This window comes from Taudactylus pleione, unplaced genomic scaffold (assembly GCF_031769625.1).
Source record: "Taudactylus pleione unplaced genomic scaffold, aTauple2 ptg002729l, whole genome shotgun sequence".
Classification (NCBI taxonomy): Eukaryota; Metazoa; Chordata; class Amphibia; order Anura; family Myobatrachidae; genus Taudactylus; species Taudactylus pleione.
In genome coordinates, this window is record NW_028287105.1 from 160,777 (window position 1) to 186,673 (window position 25,897).

Here is a 25,897-nt window from a genome sequence, read left to right on the forward strand (position 1 = left end):
GAGAGGGGGCAATAATGGTGGCAGTGAGAAATGGGCACAATGACATGAGAGGGGGCAATAATGGTGGCAGTGAGGAATGGGCACAATGACATGAGAGGGGGCAATAATGGTGGCAGTGAGAAATGGGCACAATGACAGGAGAGGGGGTCAATAATGGTGGCAGTGAGGAATGGGCACAATGACATGAGATGGGGCAATAATGGTGGCAGTGAGAAATGGGCACAATGACACGAGAGGGGGCATTAATGGTGACAATGAGAAATGGGCACAATGACATGAGAGGGGGCAATAATGGTGGCAGTGAGAAATGGGCACAATGACATGAGAGGGGACAAAAATAGTGGCAGTGAGAAATGGGCACAATGACATGAGAGGGGACAAAAATAGTGGCAGTGAGAAATGGGCACAATGACATGAGAGGGGGCAATAATGGTGGCAGTGAGAAATGGGCGCAATGACATGAGAGGGGGCAATAATGGTGGCAATGAGAAATGGGCACAATGACATGAGAGGGGGCAATAATGGTGACAATGAGAAATATGCACAATGACATGAGAGGGGGCAATAATGGTGGCAGTGAGTAATGGGCACAATGACATGAGAGGGGGCAATAATGGTGGCAGTGAGTAATGGGCACAATGACATGAGAGGGGGCAATAATGGTGGCAGTGAGAAATGGGCACAATGACATGAGAGGGGGCAATAATGGTGGCAGTGAGAAATGGGCGCAATGACATGAGAGGGGCAATAATGGTGGCAGTGAGAAATGGGCACAATGACATGAGAGGGGGCAATAATGGTGGCAGTGAGAAATGGGCGCAATGACATGAGAGGGGGCAATAATGGTGGCAGTGAGAAATGGGCACAATGACATGAGAGGGGGCAATAATGGTGGCTGTGAGAAATGGGCGCAATGACAAGAGAGGGGCAATAATGGTGGCAGTGAGAAATGGGCACAATGACACAAGAGGGGGCAATAATGGTGGCAGTGAGAAATGGGCACAATGACATGAGAGGGGGTAATAATGGTGGCAGTGAGAAATGGGCTCAATGACACTAGAGGGGGCAATAATGGTGGCAGTGAGGAATGAGCACAATGACATGAGAGGGGGCAATAATGGTGGCAGTGAGAAATGAGCACAATGACATGATAGGGGGCAATAATGGTGGCAATGAGAAATGGGCACAATTACATGAGAGGGGCAATAATGTTGGCAATGAGAAATGGGCACATTGAGACACGAGAGGGGGCAATAATGGTGGCAGTGAGAAATGGGCACAATGACAGAAGAGGGGGCAATAATGGTGGCAATGAGAAATGGGCACATTGAGACACGAGAGGGGGCATAAAATGTGGCAGTGAGAAATGGGCACAATGACAGGAGAGGGGGCAATAATGGTGGCAGGGAGGAATGGGCACAATGACATGAGAGGGGGCAATAATGGTGGCAGTGAGAATGGGCGCAATGACACGAGAGGGGGCAATAATGGTGGCAGTGAGAAATGGGCACAATGACACGAGAGGGGGCAATAATGGTGGCAGTGAGAAATGGGCACAATGACATGTGAGGGGGCAATAATGGTGGTAGTGAGAAATGGGCACAATGACAAGAGAGGGGGCAATAATGGTGGCAATGAGAAATGGGCACAATGAGACATGAGAGGGGGCAATAATGTTGGCAGTGAAAAATGGGCGCGATGACATGAGAGGGGGCAATAATGGTGGCAGTGAGAAATGGGCACAATGACACGAGAGGGGGCAATAATGGCGGCAGTGAGAAATGGGCACAATGACATGAGAGGGGGCAATAATGGTGGCAATGAGAAATGGGCACAATGACATGAGAGGGGGCAATAATGGTGGCAGTGAGAAATTGGTACAATGACACGAGAGGGGCCAATAATGGTGGCACTGAGAAATGGGCACAATGACATGAGAGGGGGAAATAATGGTGGCAATGATAAATGGGCACAATGAGACACGAGAGGGGGCAATAATGGTGGCAGTGAGAAATAGGCACAATGACATGAGAGGGGGCAATATGGTGGCAGTGAGAAATGGGCGCAATGACATGAGATGGGGCAATAATGGTGGCAGTGAGAAATGGGCACAATTACATGAGAGGGGGCAATAATGGTGGCAGTGAGAAATGGGCGCAATGACATGAGAGGGGCAATAATGGTGGCAGTGAGAAATGGACACAATGACACAAGAGGGGGCAATAATGGTGGCAGTGAGAAATGGGCACAATGACATGAGAGGGGGCAATAATGGTGGCAGTGAGAAATGGGCACAATGACAGAAGAGGGGGCAATAATGGTGGCAATGAGAAATGGGCACATTGAGACACGAGAGGGGGCAATAATGGTGGCAGTGAGAAATGGGCACAATGACAGGAGAGGGGGCAATAATGGTGGCAATGAGAAATGGGTACAATGACACGAGAGGTGGCAATAATGGTGGCAGTGAGGAATGGGCACAATGACATGAGAGGGGGCAATAGTGGTGGCAATGAGAAATGGGCACAATGACATGAGAGGGGGCAATAATGGTGGCAGTGAGAAATGAGCACAATGACATGAGAGGTGGCAATAATGGTGGCAATGAGAAATTGGCACAATTACATGAGAGGGGCAATAATGTTTGGCAATGAGAAATGGGCACATTGAGACACGAGAGGGGGCAATAATGGTGGCATTGAGAAATGGGCACAATGACAGAAGAGGGGGCAATAATGGTGGCAATGAGAAATGGGCACATTGAGACACGAGAGGGGGCAATAATGGTGGCAGTGAGAAATGGGCACAATGACAGGAGAGGGGGCAATAATGGTGGCAATGAGAAATGGGTACAATGACACGAGAGGTGGCAATAATGGTGGCAGTGAGAAATGGGCACAATGACATGAGAGGGGGCAATAGTGGTGGCAATAAGAAATGGGCAGAATGACATGAGAGGGGGCAATAATGGTGGCAGTGAGAAATGGGCACAATGACATGAGAGGGGACAATAATGGTGGCAAGGAGAAATGGGCACAATGAGACATGAGAGAGGGCAATAATGGTGGCAATGAGAAATGGGCACAATGACACGAGAGGGGACAATAATGGTGGCAGTGAGAAATGGGCACAATGACACGAGAGGGGGCAATAATGGTGGCAATGAGAAATGGGCACAATGACAGGAGAGGGGGCAATAATGGTGGCAGTGAGGAATGGGCACAATGACATGAGAGGGGGCAATAATGGTGGCAGTGAGGAATGGGCACAATGACAGGAGAGTGGGTCAATAATGGTGGCAGTGAGGAATGGGCACAATGACAGGAGAGGGGGCAATAATGGTGGCAGTGAGAAATGGGCACAATGACATGAGAGGGGGCAATAATGGTGGCAGTGAGGAATGGGCACAATGACATGAGAGGGGGCAATAATGGTGGCAGTGAGAAATGGGCACAATGACAGGAGAGGGGGTCAATAATGGTGGCAGTGAGGAATGGGCACAATGACATGAGATGGGGCAATAATGGTGGCAGTGAGAAATGGGCACAATGACACGAGAGGGGGCATTAATGGTGACAATGAGAAATGGGCACAATGACATGAGAGGGGGCAATAATGGTGGCAGTGAGAAATGGGCACAATGACATGAGAGGGGACAAAAATAGTGGCAGTGAGAAATGGGCACAATGACATGAGAGGGGACAAAAATAGTGGCAGTGAGAAATGGGCACAATGACATGAGAGGGGGCAATAATGGTGGCAGTGAGAAATGGGCGCAATGACATGAGAGGGGGCAATAATGGTGGCAATGAGAAATGGGCACAATGACATGAGAGGGGGCAATAATGGTGACAATGAGAAATATGCACAATGACATGAGAGGGGGCAATAATGGTGGCAGTGAGTAATGGGCACAATGACATGAGAGGGGGCAATAATGGTGGCAGTGAGTAATGGGCACAATGACATGAGAGGGGGCAATAATGGTGGCAGTGAGAAATGGGCACAATGACATGAGAGGGGGCAATAATGGTGGCAGTGAGAAATGGGCGCAATGACATGAGAGGGGCAATAATGGTGGCAGTGAGAAATGGGCACAATGACATGAGAGGGGGCAATAATGGTGGCAGTGAGAAATGGGCGCAATGACATGAGAGGGGGCAATAATGGTGGCAGTGAGAAATGGGCACAATGACATGAGAGGGGGCAATAATGGTGGCTGTGAGAAATGGGCGCAATGACAAGAGAGGGGCAATAATGGTGGCAGTGAGAAATGGGCACAATGACACAAGAGGGGGCAATAATGGTGGCAGTGAGAAATGGGCACAATGACATGAGAGGGGGTAATAATGGTGGCAGTGAGAAATGGGCTCAATGACACTAGAGGGGGCAATAATGGTGGCAGTGAGGAATGAGCACAATGACATGAGAGGGGGCAATAATGGTGGCAGTGAGAAATGAGCACAATGACATGATAGGGGGCAATAATGGTGGCAATGAGAAATGGGCACAATTACATGAGAGGGGCAATAATGTTGGCAATGAGAAATGGGCACATTGAGACACGAGAGGGGGCAATAATGGTGGCAGTGAGAAATGGGCACAATGACAGAAGAGGGGGCAATAATGGTGGCAATGAGAAATGGGCACATTGAGACACGAGAGGGGGCATAAAATGTGGCAGTGAGAAATGGGCACAATGACAGGAGAGGGGGCAATAATGGTGGCAGGGAGGAATGGGCACAATGACATGAGAGGGGGCAATAATGGTGGCAGTGAGAATGGGCGCAATGACACGAGAGGGGGCAATAATGGTGGCAGTGAGAAATGGGCACAATGACACGAGAGGGGGCAATAATGGTGGCAGTGAGAAATGGGCACAATGACATGTGAGGGGGCAATAATGGTGGTAGTGAGAAATGGGCACAATGACAAGAGAGGGGGCAATAATGGTGGCAATGAGAAATGGGCACAATGAGACATGAGAGGGGGCAATAATGTTGGCAGTGAAAAATGGGCGCGATGACATGAGAGGGGGCAATAATGGTGGCAGTGAGAAATGGGCACAATGACACGAGAGGGGGCAATAATGGCGGCAGTGAGAAATGGGCACAATGACATGAGAGGGGGCAATAATGGTGGCAATGAGAAATGGGCACAATGACATGAGAGGGGGCAATAATGGTGGCAGTGAGAAATTGGTACAATGACACGAGAGGGGCCAATAATGGTGGCACTGAGAAATGGGCACAATGACATGAGAGGGGGAAATAATGGTGGCAATGATAAATGGGCACAATGAGACACGAGAGGGGGCAATAATGGTGGCAGTGAGAAATAGGCACAATGACATGAGAGGGGGCAATATGGTGGCAGTGAGAAATGGGCGCAATGACATGAGATGGGGCAATAATGGTGGCAGTGAGAAATGGGCACAATTACATGAGAGGGGGCAATAATGGTGGCAGTGAGAAATGGGCGCAATGACATGAGAGGGGCAATAATGGTGGCAGTGAGAAATGGACACAATGACACAAGAGGGGGCAATAATGGTGGCAGTGAGAAATGGGCACAATGACATGAGAGGGGGCAATAATGGTGGCAGTGAGAAATGGGCACAATGACAGAAGAGGGGGCAATAATGGTGGCAATGAGAAATGGGCACATTGAGACACGAGAGGGGGCAATAATGGTGGCAGTGAGAAATGGGCACAATGACAGGAGAGGGGGCAATAATGGTGGCAATGAGAAATGGGTACAATGACACGAGAGGTGGCAATAATGGTGGCAGTGAGGAATGGGCACAATGACATGAGAGGGGGCAATAGTGGTGGCAATGAGAAATGGGCACAATGACATGAGAGGGGGCAATAATGGTGGCAGTGAGAAATGAGCACAATGACATGAGAGGTGGCAATAATGGTGGCAATGAGAAATTGGCACAATTACATGAGAGGGGCAATAATGTTTGGCAATGAGAAATGGGCACATTGAGACACGAGAGGGGGCAATAATGGTGGCATTGAGAAATGGGCACAATGACAGAAGAGGGGGCAATAATGGTGGCAATGAGAAATGGGCACATTGAGACACGAGAGGGGGCAATAATGGTGGCAGTGAGAAATGGGCACAATGACAGGAGAGGGGGCAATAATGGTGGCAATGAGAAATGGGTACAATGACACGAGAGGTGGCAATAATGGTGGCAGTGAGAAATGGGCACAATGACATGAGAGGGGGCAATAGTGGTGGCAATAAGAAATGGGCAGAATGACATGAGAGGGGGCAATAATGGTGGCAGTGAGAAATGGGCACAATGACACAAGAGGGGGCAATAATGCTGGCAGTGTGAAATGGGCACAATGACATGAGAGGGGGCAATAATGGTGGCAGTGAGGAATGGGCACAATGACATGAGAGGGGGCAATAATGGTGGCAGTGAGAAATGGGCGCAATGACATGTGAGGGGGCAATAATGGTGGTAGTGAGAAATGGGCACAATGACAAGAGAGGGGGCAATAATGGTGGCAATGAGAAATGGGCACAATGAGACATGAGAGGGGGCAATAATGTTGGCAGTGAGAAATGGGCGTGATGACATGAGAGGGGGCAATAATGGTGGCAGTGAGAAATGGGCATAATGACACGAGAGGGGGCAATAATGGCGGCAGTGAGAAATGGGCACAATGACATGAGAGGGGGCAATAATGGTGGCAATGAGAAATGGGCACAATGACATGAGAGGGGGCAATAATGGTGGCAATGAGAAATGGGCACAATGACATGAGAGGGGGCAATAATGGTGACAATGAGAAATGGGCACAATGACATGAGAGGGGGCAATAATGGTGGCAGTGAGAAATGGGCACAATGACATGAGAGGGGACAAAAATAGTGGCAGTGAGAAATGGGCACAATGACATGAGAGGGGGCAATAATGGTGGCAGTGAGAAATGGGCACAATGACATGAGAGGGGGCAATAATGGTGGCAGTGAGAAATGGGCGCAATGACATGAGAGGGGGCAATAATGGTGGCAATGAGAAATGGGCACAATGACATGAGAGGGGGCAATAATGGTGACAATGAGAAATGGGCACAATGACATGAGAGGGGGCAATAATGGTGGCAGTGAGTAATGGGCACAATGACATGAGAGGGGACAAAAATAGTGGCAGTGAGAAATGGGCACAATGACGTGAGAGGGGGCAATAATGGTGGCAGTGAGAAATGGGCACAATGACATGAGAGGGGCCAATAATGGTGGCAGTGAGAAATGGGCGCAATGACATGAGAGGGGCAATAATGGTGGCAGTGAGAAATGGGCACAATGACATGAGAGGGGGCAATAATGGTGGCAGTGAGAAATGGGCGCAATGACATGAGAGGGGGCAATAATGGTGGCAGTGAGAAATGGGCACAATGACATGAGAGGGGGCAATAATGGTGGCAGTGAGAAATGGGCGCAATGACATGAGAGGGGCAATAATGGTGGCAGTGAGAAATGGGCACAATGACATGAGAGGGGGCAATAATGGTGGCAGTGAGAAATGGGCGCAATGACATGAGAGGGGGCAATAATGGTGGCAGTGAGAAATGGGCACAATGACATGAGAGGGGGCAATAATGGTGGCTGTGAGAAATGGGCGCAATGACAAGAAAGGGGCAATATTGGTGGCAGTGAGAAATGGGCACAATGACACAAGAGGGGGCAATAATGGTGGCAGTGAGAAATGGGCACAATGACATGAGAGGGGGTAATAATGGTGGCAGTGAGAAATGGGCTCAATGACACTAGAGGGGGCAATAATGGTGGCAGTGAGGAATGAGCACAATGACATGAGAGGGGGCAATAATGGTGGCAGTGAGAAATGAGCACAATGACATGATAGGGGGCAATAATGGTGGCAATGAGAAATGGGCACAATTACATGAGAGGGGCAATAATGTTGGCAATGAGAAATGGGCACATTGAGACACGAGAGGGGGCAATAATGGTGGCAGTGAGAAATGGGCACAATGACAGAAGAGGGGGCAATAATGGTGGCAATGAGAAATGGGCACATTGAGACACGAGAGGGGGCAATAAATGTGGCAGTGAGAAATGGGCACAATGACAGGAGAGGGGGCAATAATGGTGGCAGGGAGGAATGGGCACAATGACATGAGAGGGGGCAATAATGGTGGCAGTGAGAATGGGCGCAATGACACGAGAGGGGGCAATAATGGTGGCAGTGAGAAATGGGCACAATGACACGAGAGGGGGCAATAATGGTGGCAGTGAGAAATGGGCACAATGACATGTGAGGGGGCAATAATGGTGGTAGTGAGAAATGGGCACAATGACAAGAGAGGGGGCAATAATGGTGGCAATGAGAAATGGGCACAATGAGACATGAGAGGGGGCAATAATGTTGGCAGTGAAAAATGGGCGCGATGACATGAGAGGGGGCAATAATGGTGGCAGTGAGAAATGGGCACAATGACACGAGAGGGGGCAATAATGGCGGCAGTGAGAAATGGGCACAATGACATGAGAGGGGGCAATAATGGTGGCAATGAGAAATGGGCACAATGACATGAGAGGGGGCAATAATGGTGGCAGTGAGAAATTGGTACAATGACACGAGAGGGGCCAATAATGGTGGCACTGAGAAATGGGCACAATGACATGAGAGGGGGAAATAATGGTGGCAATGATAAATGGGCACAATGAGACACGAGAGGGGGCAATAATGGTGGCAGTGAGAAATAGGCGCAATGACATGAGAGGGGGCAATATGGTGGCAGTGAGAAATGGGCGCAATGACATGAGATGGGGCAATAATGGTGGCAGTGAGAAATGGGCACAATTACATGAGAGGGGGCAATAATGGTGGCAGTGAGAAATGGGCGCAATGACATGAGAGGGGCAATAATGGTGGCAGTGAGAAATGGACACAATGACACAAGAGGGGGCAATAATGGTGGCAGTGAGAAATGGGCACAATGACATGAGAGGGGGTAATAATGGTGGCAGTGAGAAATGGGCACAATGACACTAGAGGGGGCAATAATGGTGGCAGTGAGAAATGAGCACAATGACATGAGAGGGGGCAATAATGGTGGCAGTGAGAAATGAACACAATGACATGAGAGGGGGCAATAATGTTGGCAATGAGAAATGGGCACAATTACATGAGAGGGGCAATAATGTTGGCAATGAGAAATGGGCACATTGAGACACGAGAGGGGGCAATAATGGTGGCAGTGAGAAATGGGAACAATGACAGAAGAGGGGGCAATAATGGTGGCAATGAGAAATGGGCACATTGAGACACGAGAGGGGGCAATAATGGTGGCCAATGAGAAATGGGCACATTGAGACACGAGAGGGGGCAATAATGGTGGCACTGAGAAATGGGCACAATGACAGGAGAGGGGGCAATAATGGTGGCAATGAGAAATGGGTACAATGACACGAGAGGTGGCAATAATGGTGCAGTGAGGAATGGGCACAATGACATGAGAGGGGGCAATAGTGGTGGCAATGAGAAATGGGCACAATGACATGAGAGGGGCAATAATGGTGGCAGTGAGAATGAGCACAATGACATGAGAGGTGGCAATAATGGTGGCAATGAGAAATTGGCACAATTACATGAGAGGGGCAATAATGTTTGGCAATGAGAAATGGGCACATTGAGACACGAGAGGGGGCAATAATGGTGGCATTGAGAAATGGGCACAATGACAGAAGAGGGGGCAATAATGGTGGCAATGAGAAATGGGCACATTGAGACACGAGAGGGGGCAATAATGGTGGCACTGAGAAATGGGCACAATGACAGGAGAGGGGGCAATAATGGTGGCAATGAGAAATGGGTACAATGACACGAGAGGTGGCAATAATGGTGGCAGTGAGAAATGGGCACAATGACATGAGAGGGGGCAATAGTGGTGGCAATAAGAAATGGGCAGAATGACATGAGAGGGGGCAATAATGGTGGCAGTGAGAAATGGGCACAATGACACAAGAGGGGGCAATAATGCTGGCAGTGTGAAATGGGCACAATGACATGAGAGGGGGCAATAATGGTGGCAGTGAGGAATGGGCACAATGACATGAGAGGGGGCAATAATGGTGGCAGTGAGAAATGGGCGCAATGACATGTGAGGGGGCAATAATGGTGGTAGTGAGAAATGGGCACAATGACAAGAGAGGGGGCAATAATGGTGGCAATGAGAAATGGGCACAATGAGACATGAGAGGGGGCAATAATGTTGGCAGTGAGAAATGGGCGTGATGACATGAGAGGGGGCAATAATGGTGGCAGTGAGAAATGGGCATAATGACACGAGAGGGGGCAATAATGGCGGCAGTGAGAAATGGGCACAATGACATGAGAGGGGGCAATAATGGTGGCAATGAGAAATGGGCACAATGACATGAGAGGGGGCAATAATGGTGGCAATGAGAAATGGGCACAATGACATGAGAGGGGGCAATAATGGTGGCAGTGAGAAATGGGCACAATGACATGAGAGGGGACAAAAATAGTGGCAGTGAGAAATGGGCACAATGACATGAGAGGGGGCAATAATGGTGGCAGTGAGAAATGGGCACAATGACATGAGAGGGGGCAATAATGGTGGCAGTGAGAAATGGGCGCAATGACATGAGAGGGGGCAATAATGGTGGCAATGAGAAATGGGCACAATGACATGAGAGGGGGCAATAATGGTGACAATGAGAAATGGGCACAATGACATGAGAGGGGGCAATAATGGTGGCAGTGAGTAATGGGCACAATGACATGAGAGGGGACAAAAATAGTGGCAGTGAGAAATGGGCACAATGACGTGAGAGGGGGCAATAATGGTGGCAGTGAGAAATGGGCACAATGACATGAGAGGGGCCAATAATGGTGGCAGTGAGAAATGGGCGCAATGACATGAGAGGGGCAATAATGGTGGCAGTGAGAAATGGGCACAATGACATGAGAGGGGGCAATAATGGTGGCAGTGAGAAATGGGCGCAATGACATGAGAGGGGGCAATAATGGTGGCAGTGAGAAATGGGCACAATGACATGAGAGGGGGCAATAATGGTGGCAGTGAGAAATGGGCGCAATGACATGAGAGGGGCAATAATGGTGGCAGTGAGAAATGGGCACAATGACACAAGAGGGGGCAATAATGGTGGCATTGAGAAATGGGCACAATGACATGAGAGGGGGTAATAATGGTGGCAGTGAGAAATGAGCTCAATGACACTAGAGGGGGCAATAATGGTGGCAGTGAGAAATGAGCACAATGACATGAGAGGGGGCAATAATGGTGGCAGTGAGAAATGAGCACAATGACATGATAGGGGGCAATAATGGTGGCAATGAGAAATGGGCACAATTACATGAGAGGGGCAATAATGTTGGCAATGAGAAATGGGCACATTGAGACACGAGAGGGGGCAATAATGGTGGCAGTAAGAAATGGGCACAATGACAGAAGAGGGGGCAATAATGGTGGCAATGAGAAATGGGCACATTGAGACACGAGAGTGGGCAATAAATGTGGCAGTGAGAAATGGGCACAATGACAGGAGAGGGGGCAATAATGGTGGCAATGAGAAATGGGCACAATGACACGAGAGGTGGCAATAATGGTGGCAGTGATGAATGGGCACAATGACATGAGAGGGGGCAATAGTGGTGGCAATGAGAAATGGGCAGAATGACATGAGAGGGGGCAATAATGGTGGCAGTGAGAAATGGGCACAATGACACAAGAAGGGGCAATAATGGTGGCAGTGTGAAATGGGCACAATGACATGAGAGGGGGCAATAATGGAGGCAGTGAGGAATGGGCACAATGACACGAGAGGGGGCAATAATGGTGGCAGTGAGAAATGGGCACAATGACACGAGAGGGGGCAATAATGGTGGCAGTGAGAAATGGGCACAATGACATGTGAGGGGGCAATAATGGTGGTAGTGAGAAATGGGCACAATGACAAGAGAGGGGGCAATAATGGTGGCAATGAGAAATGGGCACAATGAGACATGAGAGGGGGCAATAATGTTGGCAGTGAGAAATGGGCGCGATGACATGAGAGGGGGCAATAATGGTGGCTGTGAGAAATGGGCGCGATGACATGAGAGTGGGCAATAATGGTGGCAGTGAGAAATGGGCACAATGACACGAGAGGGGGCAATAATGGCGGCAGTGAGAAATGGGCACAATGACATGAGAGGGGGCAATAATGGTGGCACTGAGAAATGGGCACAATGACATGAGAGGGGGAAATAATGGTGGCAATGAGAAATGGGCACAATGAGACACGAGAGGGGGCAATAATGGTGGCAGTGAGAAATAGGCGCAATGACATGAGAGGGGGCAATATGGTGGCAGTGAGAAATGGGCGCAATGACATGAGATGGGGCAATAATGGTGGCAGTGAGAAATCGGCACAATTACATGAGAGGGGGCAATAATGGTGGCAGTGAGAAATGGGCGCAATGACATGAGAGGGGCAATAATGGTGGCAGTGAGAAATGGGCCCAATGACACAAGAGGGGGAAATAATGGTGGCAGTGAGAAATGGGCACAATGACATGAGAGGGGGTAATAATGGTGGCAGTGAGAAATGGGCACAATGACACTAGAGGGGGCAATAATGGTGGCAGTGAGAAATGAGCACAATGACATGAGAGGGGGCAATAATGGTGGCAGTGAGAAATGAGCACAATGACATGAGAGGGGGCAATAATGGTGGCAATGAGAAATGGGCACAATTACATGAGAGGGGCAATAATGTTGGCAATGAGAAATGGGCACATTGAGACACGAGAGGGGGCAATAATGGTGGCAGTGAGAAATGGGCACAATGACAGAAGAGGGGGCAATAATGGTGGCAATGAGAAATGGGCACATTGAGACACGAGAGGGGGCAATAATGGTGGCAGTGAGAAATGGGCACAATGACAGGAGAGGGGGCAATAATGGTGGCAATGAGAAATGGGTACAATGACACGAGAGGTGGCAATAATGGTGGCAGTGAGGAATGGGCACAATGACATGAGAGGGGGCAATAGTGGTGGCAATGAGAAATGGGCACAATGACATGAGAGGGGGCAATAATGGTGGCAGTGAGAAATGAGCACAATGACATGAGAGGGGGCAATAATGGTGGCAATGAGAAATTGGCACAATTACATGAGAGGGGCAATAATGTTTGGCAATGAGAAATGGGCACATTGAGACACGAGAGGGGGCAATAATGGTGGCATTGAGAAATGGGCACAATGACAGAAGAGGGGGCAATAATGGTGGCAATGAGAAATGGGCACATTGAGACACGAGAGGGGGCAATAATGGTGGCAGTGAGAAATGGGCACAATGACAGGAGAAGGGGCAATAATGGTGGCAATGAGAAATGAGTACAATGACACGAGAGGTGGCAATAATGGTGGCAGTGAGAAATGGGCACAATGACATGAGAGGGGGCAATAGTGGTGGCAATAAGAAATGGGCAGAATGATATGAGAGGGGGCAATAATGGTGGCAGTGAGAAATGGGCACAATGACACAAGAGGGGGCAATAATGGTGGCAGTGTGAAATGGGCACAATGACATGAGAGGGGGCAATAATGGTGGCAGTGAGGAATGGGCACAATGACATGAGAGGGGGCAATAATGGTGGCAGTGAGAAATGGGCGCAATGACACGAGAGGGGGCAATAATGGTGGCAGTGAGAAATGGGCACAATGACATGTGAGGGGGCAATAATGGTGGTAGTGAGAAATGGGCACAATGACAAGAGAGGGGGAAATAATGGTGGCAATGAGAAATGGGCACAATGAGACATGAAAGGGGGCAATAATGTTGGCAGTGAGAAATGGGCGTGATGACATGAGGGGGGCAATAATGGTGGCAGTGAGAAATGGGCACAATGACACGAGAGGGGGCAATAATGGCAGCAGTGAGAAATGGGCACAATGACATGAGAGGGGGCAATAATGGTGGCAATGAGAAATGGGCACAATGACATGAGAGGGGGCAATAATGGTGGCAATGAGAAATGGGCACAATGACATGAGAGGGGGCAATAATGGTGACAATGAGAAATGGGCACAATGACATGAGAGGGGGCAATAATGGTGGCAGTGAGAAATGGGCACAATGACATGAGAGGGGACAAAAATAGTGGCAGTGAGAAATGGGCACAATGACATGAGAGGGGGCAATAATGGTGGCAGTGAGAAATGGGCACAATGACATGAGAGGGGGCAATAATGGTGGCAGTGAGAAATGGGCGCAATTACATGAGAGGGGGCAATAATGGTGGCAATGAGAAATGGGCACAATGACATGAGAGGGGGCAATAATGGTGACAATGAGAAATGGGCACAATGACATGAGAGGGGGCAATAATGGTGGCAGTGAGTAATGGGCACAATGACATGAGAGGGGACAAAAATAGTGGCAGTGAGAAATGGGCACAATGACGTGAGAGGGGGCAATAATGGTGGAAGTGAGAAATGGGCACAATGACATGAGAGGGGCCAATAATGGTGGCAGTGAGAAATGGGCACAATGACATGAGAGGGGCAATAATGGTGGCAGTGAGAAATGGGCACAATGACATGAGAGGGGGCAATAATGGTGGCAGTGAGAAATGGGCGCAATGACATGAGAGGGGGCAATAATGGTGGCAGTGAGAAATGGGCACAATGACATGAGAGGGGGCAATAATGGTGGCAGTGAGAAATGGGCGCAATGACATGAGAGGGGCAATAATGGTGGCAGTGAGAAATGGGCACAATGACACAAGAGGGGGCAATAATGGTGGCATTGAGAAATGGGCACAATGACATGAGAGTGGGTAATAATGGTGGCAGTGAGAAATGAGCTCAATGACACTAGAGGGGGCAATAATGGTGGCAGTGAGAAATGAGCACAATGACATGAGAGGGGGCAATAATGGTGGCAGTGAGAAATGAGCACAATGACATGATAGGGGGCAATAATGGTGGCAATGACAAATGGGCACAATTACATGAGAGGGGCAATAATGTTGGCAATGAGAAATGGGCACATTGAGACACGAGAGGGGGCAATAATGGTGGCAGTGAGAAATGGGCACAATGACAGAAGAGGGGGCAATAATGGTGGCAATGAGAAATGGGCACATTGAGACACGAGAGGGGGCAATAAATGTGGCAGTGAGAAATGGGCACAATGACAGGAGAGGGGGCAATAATGGTGGCAATGAGAAATGGGCACAATGACACGAGAGGTGGCAATAATGGTGGCAGTGAGGAATGGGCACAATGACATGAGAGGGGGCAATAGTGGTGGCAATGAGAAATGGGCAGAATGACATGAGAGGGGGCAATAATGGTGGCAGTGAGAAATGGGCACAATGACACAAGAAGGGGCAATAATGGTGGCAGTGTGAAATGGGCACAATGACATGAGAGGGGGCAATAATGGAGGCAGTGAGGAATGGGCACAATGACACGAGAGGGGGCAATAATGGTGGCAGTGAGAAATGGGCACAATGACACGAGAGGGGGCAATAATGGTGGCAGTGAGAAATGGGCACAATGACATGTGAGGGGGCAATAATGGTGGTAGTGAGAAATGGGCACAATGACAAGAGAGGGGGCAATAATGGTGGCAATGAGAAATGGGCACAATGAGACATGAGAGGGGGCAATAATGTTGGCAGTGAGAAATGGGCGCGATGACATGAGAGGGGGCAATAATGGTGGCAGTGAGAAATGGGCGCGATGACATGAGAGTGGGCAATAATGGTGGCAGTGAGAAATGGGCACAATGACACGAGAGGGGGCAATAATGGCGGCAGTGAGAAATGGGCACAATGACATGAGAGGGGGCAATAATGGTGGCAGTGAGAAATGGGCACAATGACATGAGAGGGGGCAATAATGGTGGCAGTGAGAAATGGGTACAATGACACGAGAGGGGGAAATAATGGTGGCAATGAGAAATGGGCACAATGAGACACGAGAGGGGGCATTAATGGTGGCAGTGAGAAATGGGCGCAATGACATGAGAGGGGGCAATAATGGTGGCAGTGAGAAATGGGCACAATGACATGAGAGGGGGCAATATGGTGGCAGTGAGAAATGGGCGCAATGACATGAGAGGGGGCAATAATCGTGGCAGTGAGAAATGGGCACAATGACATGAGAGGGGGCAATAATTGTGGCAGTGAGAAATGGGCGCAATGACATGAGAGGGGCAATAATGGTGGCAGTGAGAAATGGGCACAATGACACAAGAGGGGGCAATAATGGTGGCAGTGAGAAATGGGCACAATGACATGAGAGGGGGTAATAATGGTGGCAGTGAGAAATGGGCACAATGACACTAGAGGGGGCAATAATGGTGGCAGTGAGAAATGAGCACAATGACATGAGAGGGGGCAATAATGGTGGCAGTGAGAAATGAGCACAATGACATGAGAGGGGGCAATAATGGTGGCAATGAGAAATGGGCACAATTACATGAGAGGGGCAATAATGTTGGAAATGAGAAATGGGCACATTGAGACACGAGAGGGGGCAATAATGGTGGCAGTGAGAAATGGGCACAATGACAGAAGAGGGGGCAATAATGGTGGCAATGAGAAATGGGCACATTGAGACACGAGAGGGGGCAATAATGGTGGCAGTGAGAAATGGGCACAATGACAGGAGAGAGGGCAATAATGGTGACAATGAGAAATGGGTACAATGACACGAGAGGTGGCAATAATGGTGGCAGTGAGGAATGGGCACAATGACATGTGAGGGGGCAATAGTGGTGGCAATGAGAAATGGGCACAATGACATGAGAGGGGGCAATAATGGTGGCAGTGAGAAATGAGCACAATGACATGAGAGGGGGCAATAATTGTGGCAATGAGAAATTGGCACAATTACATGAGAGGGGCAATAATGTTTGGCAATGAGAAATGGGCACATTGAGACACGAGAGGGGGCAATAATGGTGGCATTGAGAAATGGGCACAATGACAGAAGAGGGAGCAATAATGGTGGCAATGAGAAATGGGCACATATAGACACGAGAGGGGGCAATAATGGTGGCAGTGAGAAATGGGCACAATGACAGGAGAGGGGGCAATAATGGTGGCAATGAGAAATGGGTACAATGACACGAGAGGTGGCAATAATGGTGGCAGTGAGGAATGGGCACAATGACATGAGAGGGGGCAACAGTGGTGGCAATGAGAAATGGGCAGAATGACATGAGAGGGGGCAATAATGGTGGCAGTGAGAAATGGGCACAATGACACAAGAGGGGGCAATAATGGTTACAGTGTGAAATGGGCACAATGACATGAGAGGGGGCAATAATGGTGGCAGTGAGGAATGGGCACAATGACATGAGAGGGGGCAATAATGGTGGCAGTGAGAAATGGGCGCAATGACACGAGAGGGGGCAATAATGGTGGCAGTGAGAAATGGGCACAATGACATGTGAGGGGGCAATAATGGTGGTAGTGAGAAATGGGCACAATGACAAGAGAGGGGGCAATAATGGTGGCAATGAGAAATGGGCACAATGAGACATGAGAGGGGGCAATAATGTTGGCAGTGAGAATGGGCGCGATGACATGAGAGGGGGCAATAATGGTGGCAGTGAGAAATGGGCACAATGACACGAGAGGGGGCAATAATGGCGGCAGTGAGAAATGGGCACAATGACATGAGAGGGGGCAATAATGGTGGCAATGAGAAATGGGCACAATGACATGAGAGGGGGCAATAATGGTGGCAGTGAGAAATGGGTACAATGACACGAGAGGGGCCAATAATGGTGGCTCTGAGAAATGGGCACAATGACATGAGAGGGAGAAATAATGGTGGCAATGAGAAATGGGCACAATGAGACACGAGAGGGGGCAATAATGGTGGCAGTGAGAAATGGGCACAATGACATGAGAGGGGGCAATAATGGTGGCAGTGAGAAATGGGCACAATGACATGAGAGGGGGCAATAATGGTGGCAGTGAGAAATGAGCACAATGACATGAGAGGGGGCAATAATGGTGGCAATGAGAAATTGGCACAATTACATGAGAGGGGCAATAATGTTTGGCAATGAGAAATGGGCACATTGAGACACGAGAGGGGGCAATAATGGTGGCATTGAGAAATGGGCACAATGACAGAAGAGGGGGCAATAATGGTGGCAATGAGAAATGGGCACATATAGACACGAGAGGGGGCAATAATGGTGGCAGTGAGGAATGGGCACAATGACATGAGAGGGGGCAATAGTGGTGGCAATGAGAAATGGGCACAATGACATGAGAGGGGGCAATAATGGTGGCAGTGAGAAATGAGCTCAATGACATGAGAGGGGGCAATAATGGTGGCAATGAGAAATTGGCACAATTACATGAGAGGGGCAATAATGTTTGGCAATGAGAAATGGGCACATTGAGACACGAGAGGGGGCAATAATGGTGGCATTGAGAAATGGGCACAATGACAGAAGAGGGGGCAATAATGGTGGCAATGAGAAATGGGCACATATAGACACGAGAGGTGGCAATAATGGTGGCAGTGAGGAATGGGCACAATGACATGAGAGGGGGCAATAGTGGTGGCAATGAGAAATGGGCAGAATGACATGAGAGGGGGCAATAATGGTGGCAGTGAGAAATGGGCGCAAGGACATGAGAGGGGGCAATAATGGTGGCAATGAGAAATGGGCACAATGACATGAGAGGGGGCAATAATGGTGGCAATGAGAAGTGGGCACAATGACATGAGAGGGGGCAATAATGGTGGCAGTGAGAAATGGGCACAATGACATGTGAGGGGACAATAATAGTGGCAGTGAGAAATTGGCACAATGACATGAGAGGGGGCAATAATGGTGGCAGTGAGAAATGGACACAGTGACACAAGAGGGGGCAATAATGGTGGCAGTGAGAAATGGGCACAATGACATGATAGGGGGTAATAATGGTGGCAGTGAGAAATGGGCACAATGACTCGAGAGGGGGCAATAATGGTGGCAGTGAGAAATGGGCACAATGACACGAGAGGGGGCAATAATGGTGGCAATGAGAAATGGGCACAATGGCAGGAGAGGGGGCAATAATGGTGGCAGTGAGAAATGGGCACAAAGACACGAGAGGGGGCAATAATGGTGGCAGTGAGAAATGGGCACAATGACATGAGAGGGGGCAATAATGGTGGCAGTGAGGAATGGGCACAATGAGACATGAGAGGGGGCAATAATGGTGGCAGTGAGAAATGGGCACAATGACTTGAGAGGGGGCAATAATGGTGGCAATGAGAAATGGGCACAATGACAGGAGAGGGGGCAATAATTGTGGCAGTGAGGAATGGGCACAATGACACGAGAGGGGGCAATAATGGTGGCAATGAGAAATGGGCACAATGACACAAGAGGGTGCAATAATGATGGCAGTGAGAAATGGGCACAATGATACATGAGAGTGGGTAATAATGGTGGCAGTGAGAAATGGGCACAATGACACGAGAAGGGGCAATAATGGTGGCAATGAGAAATGGGCACAATGACAGGAGAGGGGGTCAATAATGGTGGCAGTGAGGAATGGGCACAATGACATGAAAGGGGGCAATAATGGTCGCAGTGAGGAATGGGCACAATGACCTGAGAGGGGGCAATAATGGTGGCAGTGAGAAATGGGCACAATGACACGAGAGGGGGCAATAATGGTGGCAGTGAGGAATGGGCACAATGACATGAGAGGGGGCAATAATGGTGGCAGTGAGGAATGGGCACAATGACATGAGAGGGGGCAATAATTGTGGCAATGAGAAATGGGCACAATGAGACATGAGAGGGGGCAATAATGGTGGCAGTGAGGAATGGGCATAATGACAGGAGAGGGGGCAATAATGGTGGCAGTGAGAAATGGGCACAATGACACAAGATGGGGAAATAATGGTGGCAATGAGAAATGGGCACAATGATATGAGATGGGGCAATAGTGGTGGCAGTGAGAAATGGGCACAATGACAGGAGAGGGGGCAATAATGGTGGCAGTGAGGAATGGGCACAATGACATGAGAGGGGACAATAATGGTGGCAGTGAGAAATGGGCACAATGACAGGAGAGGGGGTAATAATGGTGGCAGTGAGGAATGGGCACAATGACATGAGAGGGGGCAATAATGGTGGCAGTGAGGAATGGGCACAATGACATGAGAGGGGGCAATAATGGTGGCAGTGAGAAATGGGCACAATGACAAGAGAGGGGGCAATAATGGTGGCAGTGAGAAATGGGCACAATGACAGGAGAGGGGGCAATAAAGGTGGCAGTGAGAAATGGGCACAATGACAGGAGAGGGGGCAATAATGGTGGCAGTGAGAAATGGGCAGAATGACAGGAGAGGGGGCAATAATGGTGGCAGTGAGAAATGGGCACAATGACAGGAGAGGGGGCAATAATGGTGGCAGTGAGAAATGGGCACAATGACAGGAGAGGGGGCAATAATGGTGGCAGTGAGAAATGGGCACAATGACAGGAGAGGGGGCAATAATGGTGGCAGTGAGAAATGGGCACAATGACAGGAGAGGGGGCAATAATGGTGGCAGTGAGAAATGGGCACAATGACAGGAGAGGGGGCAATAATGGTGGCAGTGAGAAATGGGCACAATGACAGGAGAGGGGGCAATAATGGTGGCAGTGAGAAATGGGCACAATGACAGGAGAGGGGGCAATAATGGTGGCAATGAGGAGCTATGTAATGAATTGATTTGTGCTCTTTAGAACCACAAATTTGGAATCCGCCATTTTGCATTTGCCCCCGCGGTTGTTATACCTGCAAAAAATTGGATTTCTGCCCCCAACTTAATACAAAATAAACTCCCTCACATTTCTGTCTGACAGTAACGTGTGACCAGGGGGTGTTTTCAGCTGTCTCCTCATCTGACATAACGGGACGACGCTGGATTCTCAGGTATCCGATGACGGTTAATAAGTGACCGGTTATTTTCCAACCACTTTCCGGTTATTGGTGAATTACGTTGATCTGAGGAGTATTTTAATGAAAATATTTATATTATTAGAGCTTCATACGCTGCAGACCAATGTCAGAACAAACACACATGGGGCACGTTCTGGCTAATGATTGCCCCAGCGCCAGTGGGAATAGTGCTGAGGGTCATACAATTCAAGGTTTCTCTGGCTGACGTCTGTCCAGATCTGGATTTTAGACCTGGCTGACAACAGACCTCTGATCAGCTCTGACCACTTAACAAGGCCGAGCGGGATTTGCCTGTGTCTGTGTAATGGTTTGTGTCAGCCAGAGGAGCACTAAGCCCAAGATTATCTGGTAAAAAGGTTTCCTTTCCCTCCTGTGATGTCTTAGTGAGGTGAGGAGACAGGACAGGGACAGTGAGAAGACATTATCACATCTCCACCTAGGACTGACACCATGCCGCTCATTAGGTCCCTCTCTATGACCTCCCTGAATGGACTTCCTCAGTGGGATGAAGAGGAACTTCCCATAGAGGACCTTCTACTGTTTGAGGTCTCCTGGGAAGTCACCAACAAAGGTTAGTAAGTCTCCTGATTCAGGGGCTGATCACTGGCGTTCTTAGAACGCTCTTCAATGTAAAAGTGCAGATGTCTTGTCTTCTGGTTTATAGGATTGGAGGGGCCACTGGTTTCCAGAAAAAGGACACTGACCCTTTAGATTGTAAGCTCTTGAGAGCAGAGTCCTCCTAACCTTTTTGCATCAGTTTAGTAGTGTAAGTGTGTTACAAACTGTACAGCGCTAGATAAACTGTCAGCTCTGGGTCATAATAATCCATAATGACAGGCAGAGAAGTGGATTTCTGTCTATGTTGGTTAATGATTGATGAGACTTGTTAGACTACAGAAAAGGTGAGAGAAGGGAAGAGTCAGTGAGAGGAGGACACAGAGCACCTCAGGGCATTTGGGGTCGGGGGTCTCCACTTGGCCGTATTGCTGGGACCTGGAGTAAGGAGTGGATAGTGGATAGACTAGAGATGATCTGCCTCTCACTACTAACATGTAGTTCTGTCCCCTCATTTATCCTGTGTCATCTCTTTCCTACCACTAGGTGGCAGCATAATACAGTGTATGGCGGTTCTCAGTGTAACTTCTATAACAATCTAATTTTACCTACACACAGACTTCCAGCCATTGAAGTTTTATTTATTTATTATTTATTAACAGTTTCTTATATAGCGCAGCATATTCCGTTGCGCTTTACAATTGGAAACATAAATAGAACAAAACTGGGTAATAACACACAATATAGAGGTAGGAAGGCCCTGCTCGCAAGCTTACAATCTATAGGGAAATAGGCATTGATACACAAGGATAGGTGCTATATATTGCATTTTGGTCCGGCCAGAATGCAGAGTTTCTTGGTGGCTGCATGATCCAGTCACACAGGCATGTCGGCCAAATGTCATGAGGATGTGAGAGAAAGACAATGTGTGAGGACTGTGAGAGGGGGTGTAATAAGACATGGAAGCTATGAAGGTTATGTGGGAGGTTCTGGAATCTGATAAGCTTGTCTGAAGAGGTGAGTTTTCAGGGATTGCTTGAAGGATTGGAGACTAGAGGAAAGTCTTATTGTGCGTGGTAAGGCATTCCATAGAGTGGGTGCAGCCCGAAGAAAGTCCTGTAACCGTGACACTCTTCTATGCATTGCTTTGGTAATTAGTACATAAACATACTAATAATGTAGGGTCCATGATACAGAAATGAAGACAATGCATATAAATATTAATAACAGTGATACAATGAAATTATTTAATCAGAGCTCTAGTTATCATGAGGTTATTTACCTACATCCATCGAGCGCTGAGCCTGAGCGTGCGCATTGGAGCCGGTATTATTTTTCCAAATGTCTGTGAGAATTTACGCCGAAAGTATATGATGTTTTTGTTGTCTTAACGCACTAATCTTACTATCTGCTTCCATTATCCCTACGAGTACGTGCTTTCAGGAAGGGGAGATGAACTATCCTTAGAGAGAGATAAAGTACATACCAATCAGCTCCTAGCTGCCATTTATTCAGCACAGTCTGCGACATGGCAGTTAGAAGCTGACTGATTGGTTTGGGCTTCGGGCAACCTCTCCACGTTATCTCTCTCCACTTGATACATCTCCCCTGAAGTCTTAAACCCGATTTGTATAATGTAACGGGCGCTGCGGTGACGAGGGGAGAGCTGGGCCATACAATAGGATTACCGGGATTACAATATTCCTGGCTACTGACGGCTACTACAGCTCTCACAATGACACAGGGGGTAGATGACAGTATTTGGAGGAACAGGCGGCAAATCTATAATGCTTAGAGGAGATGTGGAAGGTCCACGTCCAGCTGGAAGCCATGGGGTCCCCATGGTACCCCTCGGCCTGCTCTGATGCTTTCCCACCACCTCTCACTCACATAAGACCTCAGAAAACCCTCTAATATTTGTGTTATGTGCTGGAGACTTAGGCTGAGCCACAAACATGATGTTACTGTCTGCCCAACTGGCTCATCGTGGCCATGTTGGGCTATGATTGGATACATCATCTAATCATAGCCCAACATGGCCAAGATGAGCCAGTTGGGCGGACATTAACGTCATGTTTGTGGCTCAGCCTAAGTCTCCAGCGCATAACACAAATATTGTTGGCCCCAAAAGCGATGAAAATCCTATTTGATCTCTTGGAGATCTGCCAGCTGATGACCAAATCGGCCAAACAACCAGATCCACCCAATTTGGCTTCCATGTTTTTGACCAAATTAGGCCAAGAACTGTTAATTCACGGCTCGCCTTGTGTGAGGTCAGCCATTGGGCTACGGCCGGGGATAAGACACGGATAAGTCAATTTGTTATAGATCCGGCCGGATCAGGATTAGCTTAGAAAGGTGGAGTCTCCGAGATGGGCCGAGTGAGGTTCAGAGAGAGGTCAAAGTTACTATCAGGGTCTCATTGAGGCGCCCCTGAAAAAATGTCTGCAATGATAATTCCCTCCTCCAGGTGGCGATATTGAAAACTATTTTTAATGTCATGAAGTTGGTGTAAAGGTCAGTACTGGTGTCCCTATAACAACCAGTAAGAAGCGGGCTAGGTGACTGGGGAGCTGGCAGCTCCTCTCCCCAATGTTACAGCATTAGTGGCAATTTTACTTTGTACACTGCAGGACGTCTCTAAATTATTATGACATAAAGTGTCTTATTATGGCCAGGTTACAGCGGACACATGGGAGGGGGTTATCAATGCTGAACAAGTCACCAGTATATGATCTAATGACTGTTCAGGAAATGTGACTTGTCAGTGACATATATGGGAATAAAAGCAAAGTATATTTGTGTCACTAGCAAAACGATTAGCTGCATTTACATGAACCGTGATTCGGCCCACACAATATGGCTGCTGGCCGCCTCCGCTCCATGCCGGTGACAAAGACAGCAAACATATCAGCCTCAATTCCATTTAGTATTTGGCCATGAAATATCTCACGTGAATTCCACCTTATATGCTCCATATGGATTTCCTGCTATCATTTCTATTCCACCCAGAATTCAACCCCCCGCCATAGAACGCAATGAGCTGACGGTAGTTTTCCCATCTCTTCTTATAGACCAGAGGTTCCCAACCACGGTCCTCAAGGCACACTAACAGTCCAGGTTTTAAGGATAGCCATAGGTGAGCACAGGTGACTTAATTAGTACCTCAGTTATTTTGATTTAACCATCTGTGCTTAAGCCTGGATATCTCTGACACCATGACTGTTAGTGTGCCTTGAGGACCGAGGTTGGGAATCACTGTTATGGTGCATACACACGATCAGATTTTTTCTTCAGATATGGACGATAACGATTTAAAAATCGTTCAGTCGTTCATATCTGATGGAAAATCGTTCATATCTGACATGCCTGAACGATGGACGATCAACGATGCGCGTTCCCGTTTGTCAGATAACGATATCTGACATCTGATGGGTTTGCAGTCAGACTTGGACGATTCCATTCATTTTAATGCAGTCAAAAATCGTTCAATCGTTCAAATCGTTTAATCGTTCAGTCGTTCATCTGACAAATCTGACAAGTCTGACAAATCTGACCGTGTGTACGCTCCATTATAGACCGTAAATTCCACAACATACAGATTTACAAACACAGGGTCGGTATTAGAGATGGACGCAAAAATGGTATTTGATGCCCTGCGCACACGCCGTAAGATGCTGCTGGATTTAATTCTGGAAGTGACCCCCACTCATGGCTCACTACACCCGGAGAGGGGTATCAGGGGTGATAAACCAGGGCGTGGACGTGTAAAGCAGGGAAGGTTGGTCACAAGTAGACATTGCTAGCGGCAGTTTTGCACCCCTCTGTTATATGTGACACCAGCCCCTGACTGGTCAGCCCCAGGGGAGCGTTCCTAGGGGAATTGATCCAACAAACGATGTACAACCTCCTCCGTTTTGCAAATAGCACTGATCACTTCCTGACACCCCTGGTGTGCTCGGTGCCAGGGTAACTGTTTAAACACAGAAAATTATTGAGTGCTCTTGTAGAACTACAAGCACCAGCATGCCCATTGCTGCCCCAGCAAGCTGGAGATTGAAGGATTAAAGTGTCAGCTTACACTGGCGGCCACTGCCCACCGGCACATGTATGTAACAACAAAAATACAGACACAGAATAAATGTGATATTATATGATTAGCTCAGGACAGGACAGTAGGTTCTATATACGGATTTAGGATAATACTGAAGTAGAAAATGAGGGATTTGGGGTCTTTATGGCAAATAAAATATTACAGCAACCGGTTTCTTTATTATTGTTACTTTTAGATACTTTTGTGGAATGACATGTCCCAGCAGGCTCTAGCAGCCATGGGCT

General features: G+C 48.4%; 1 protein-coding gene across 1 annotated transcript in view; it reads left to right on the top strand.

The window, feature by feature from the left end:
• Positions 1-21,454: 21,454 nt before the first annotated feature.
• The window catches only part of LOC148431174 (glycogen [starch] synthase, liver-like), a gene marked incomplete at its 3' end in the record, with an annotated part of 84,845 nt that continues 80,402 nt past the window's right edge, over positions 21,455-25,897 (top strand). Inside the window, exon 1 of the mRNA XM_088466242.1 lies at positions 21,455-21,575. Coding sequence (XP_088322368.1) covers positions 21,455-21,575 — 121 coding nt within the window. The remainder of the gene's footprint in view (positions 21,576-25,897) is intronic.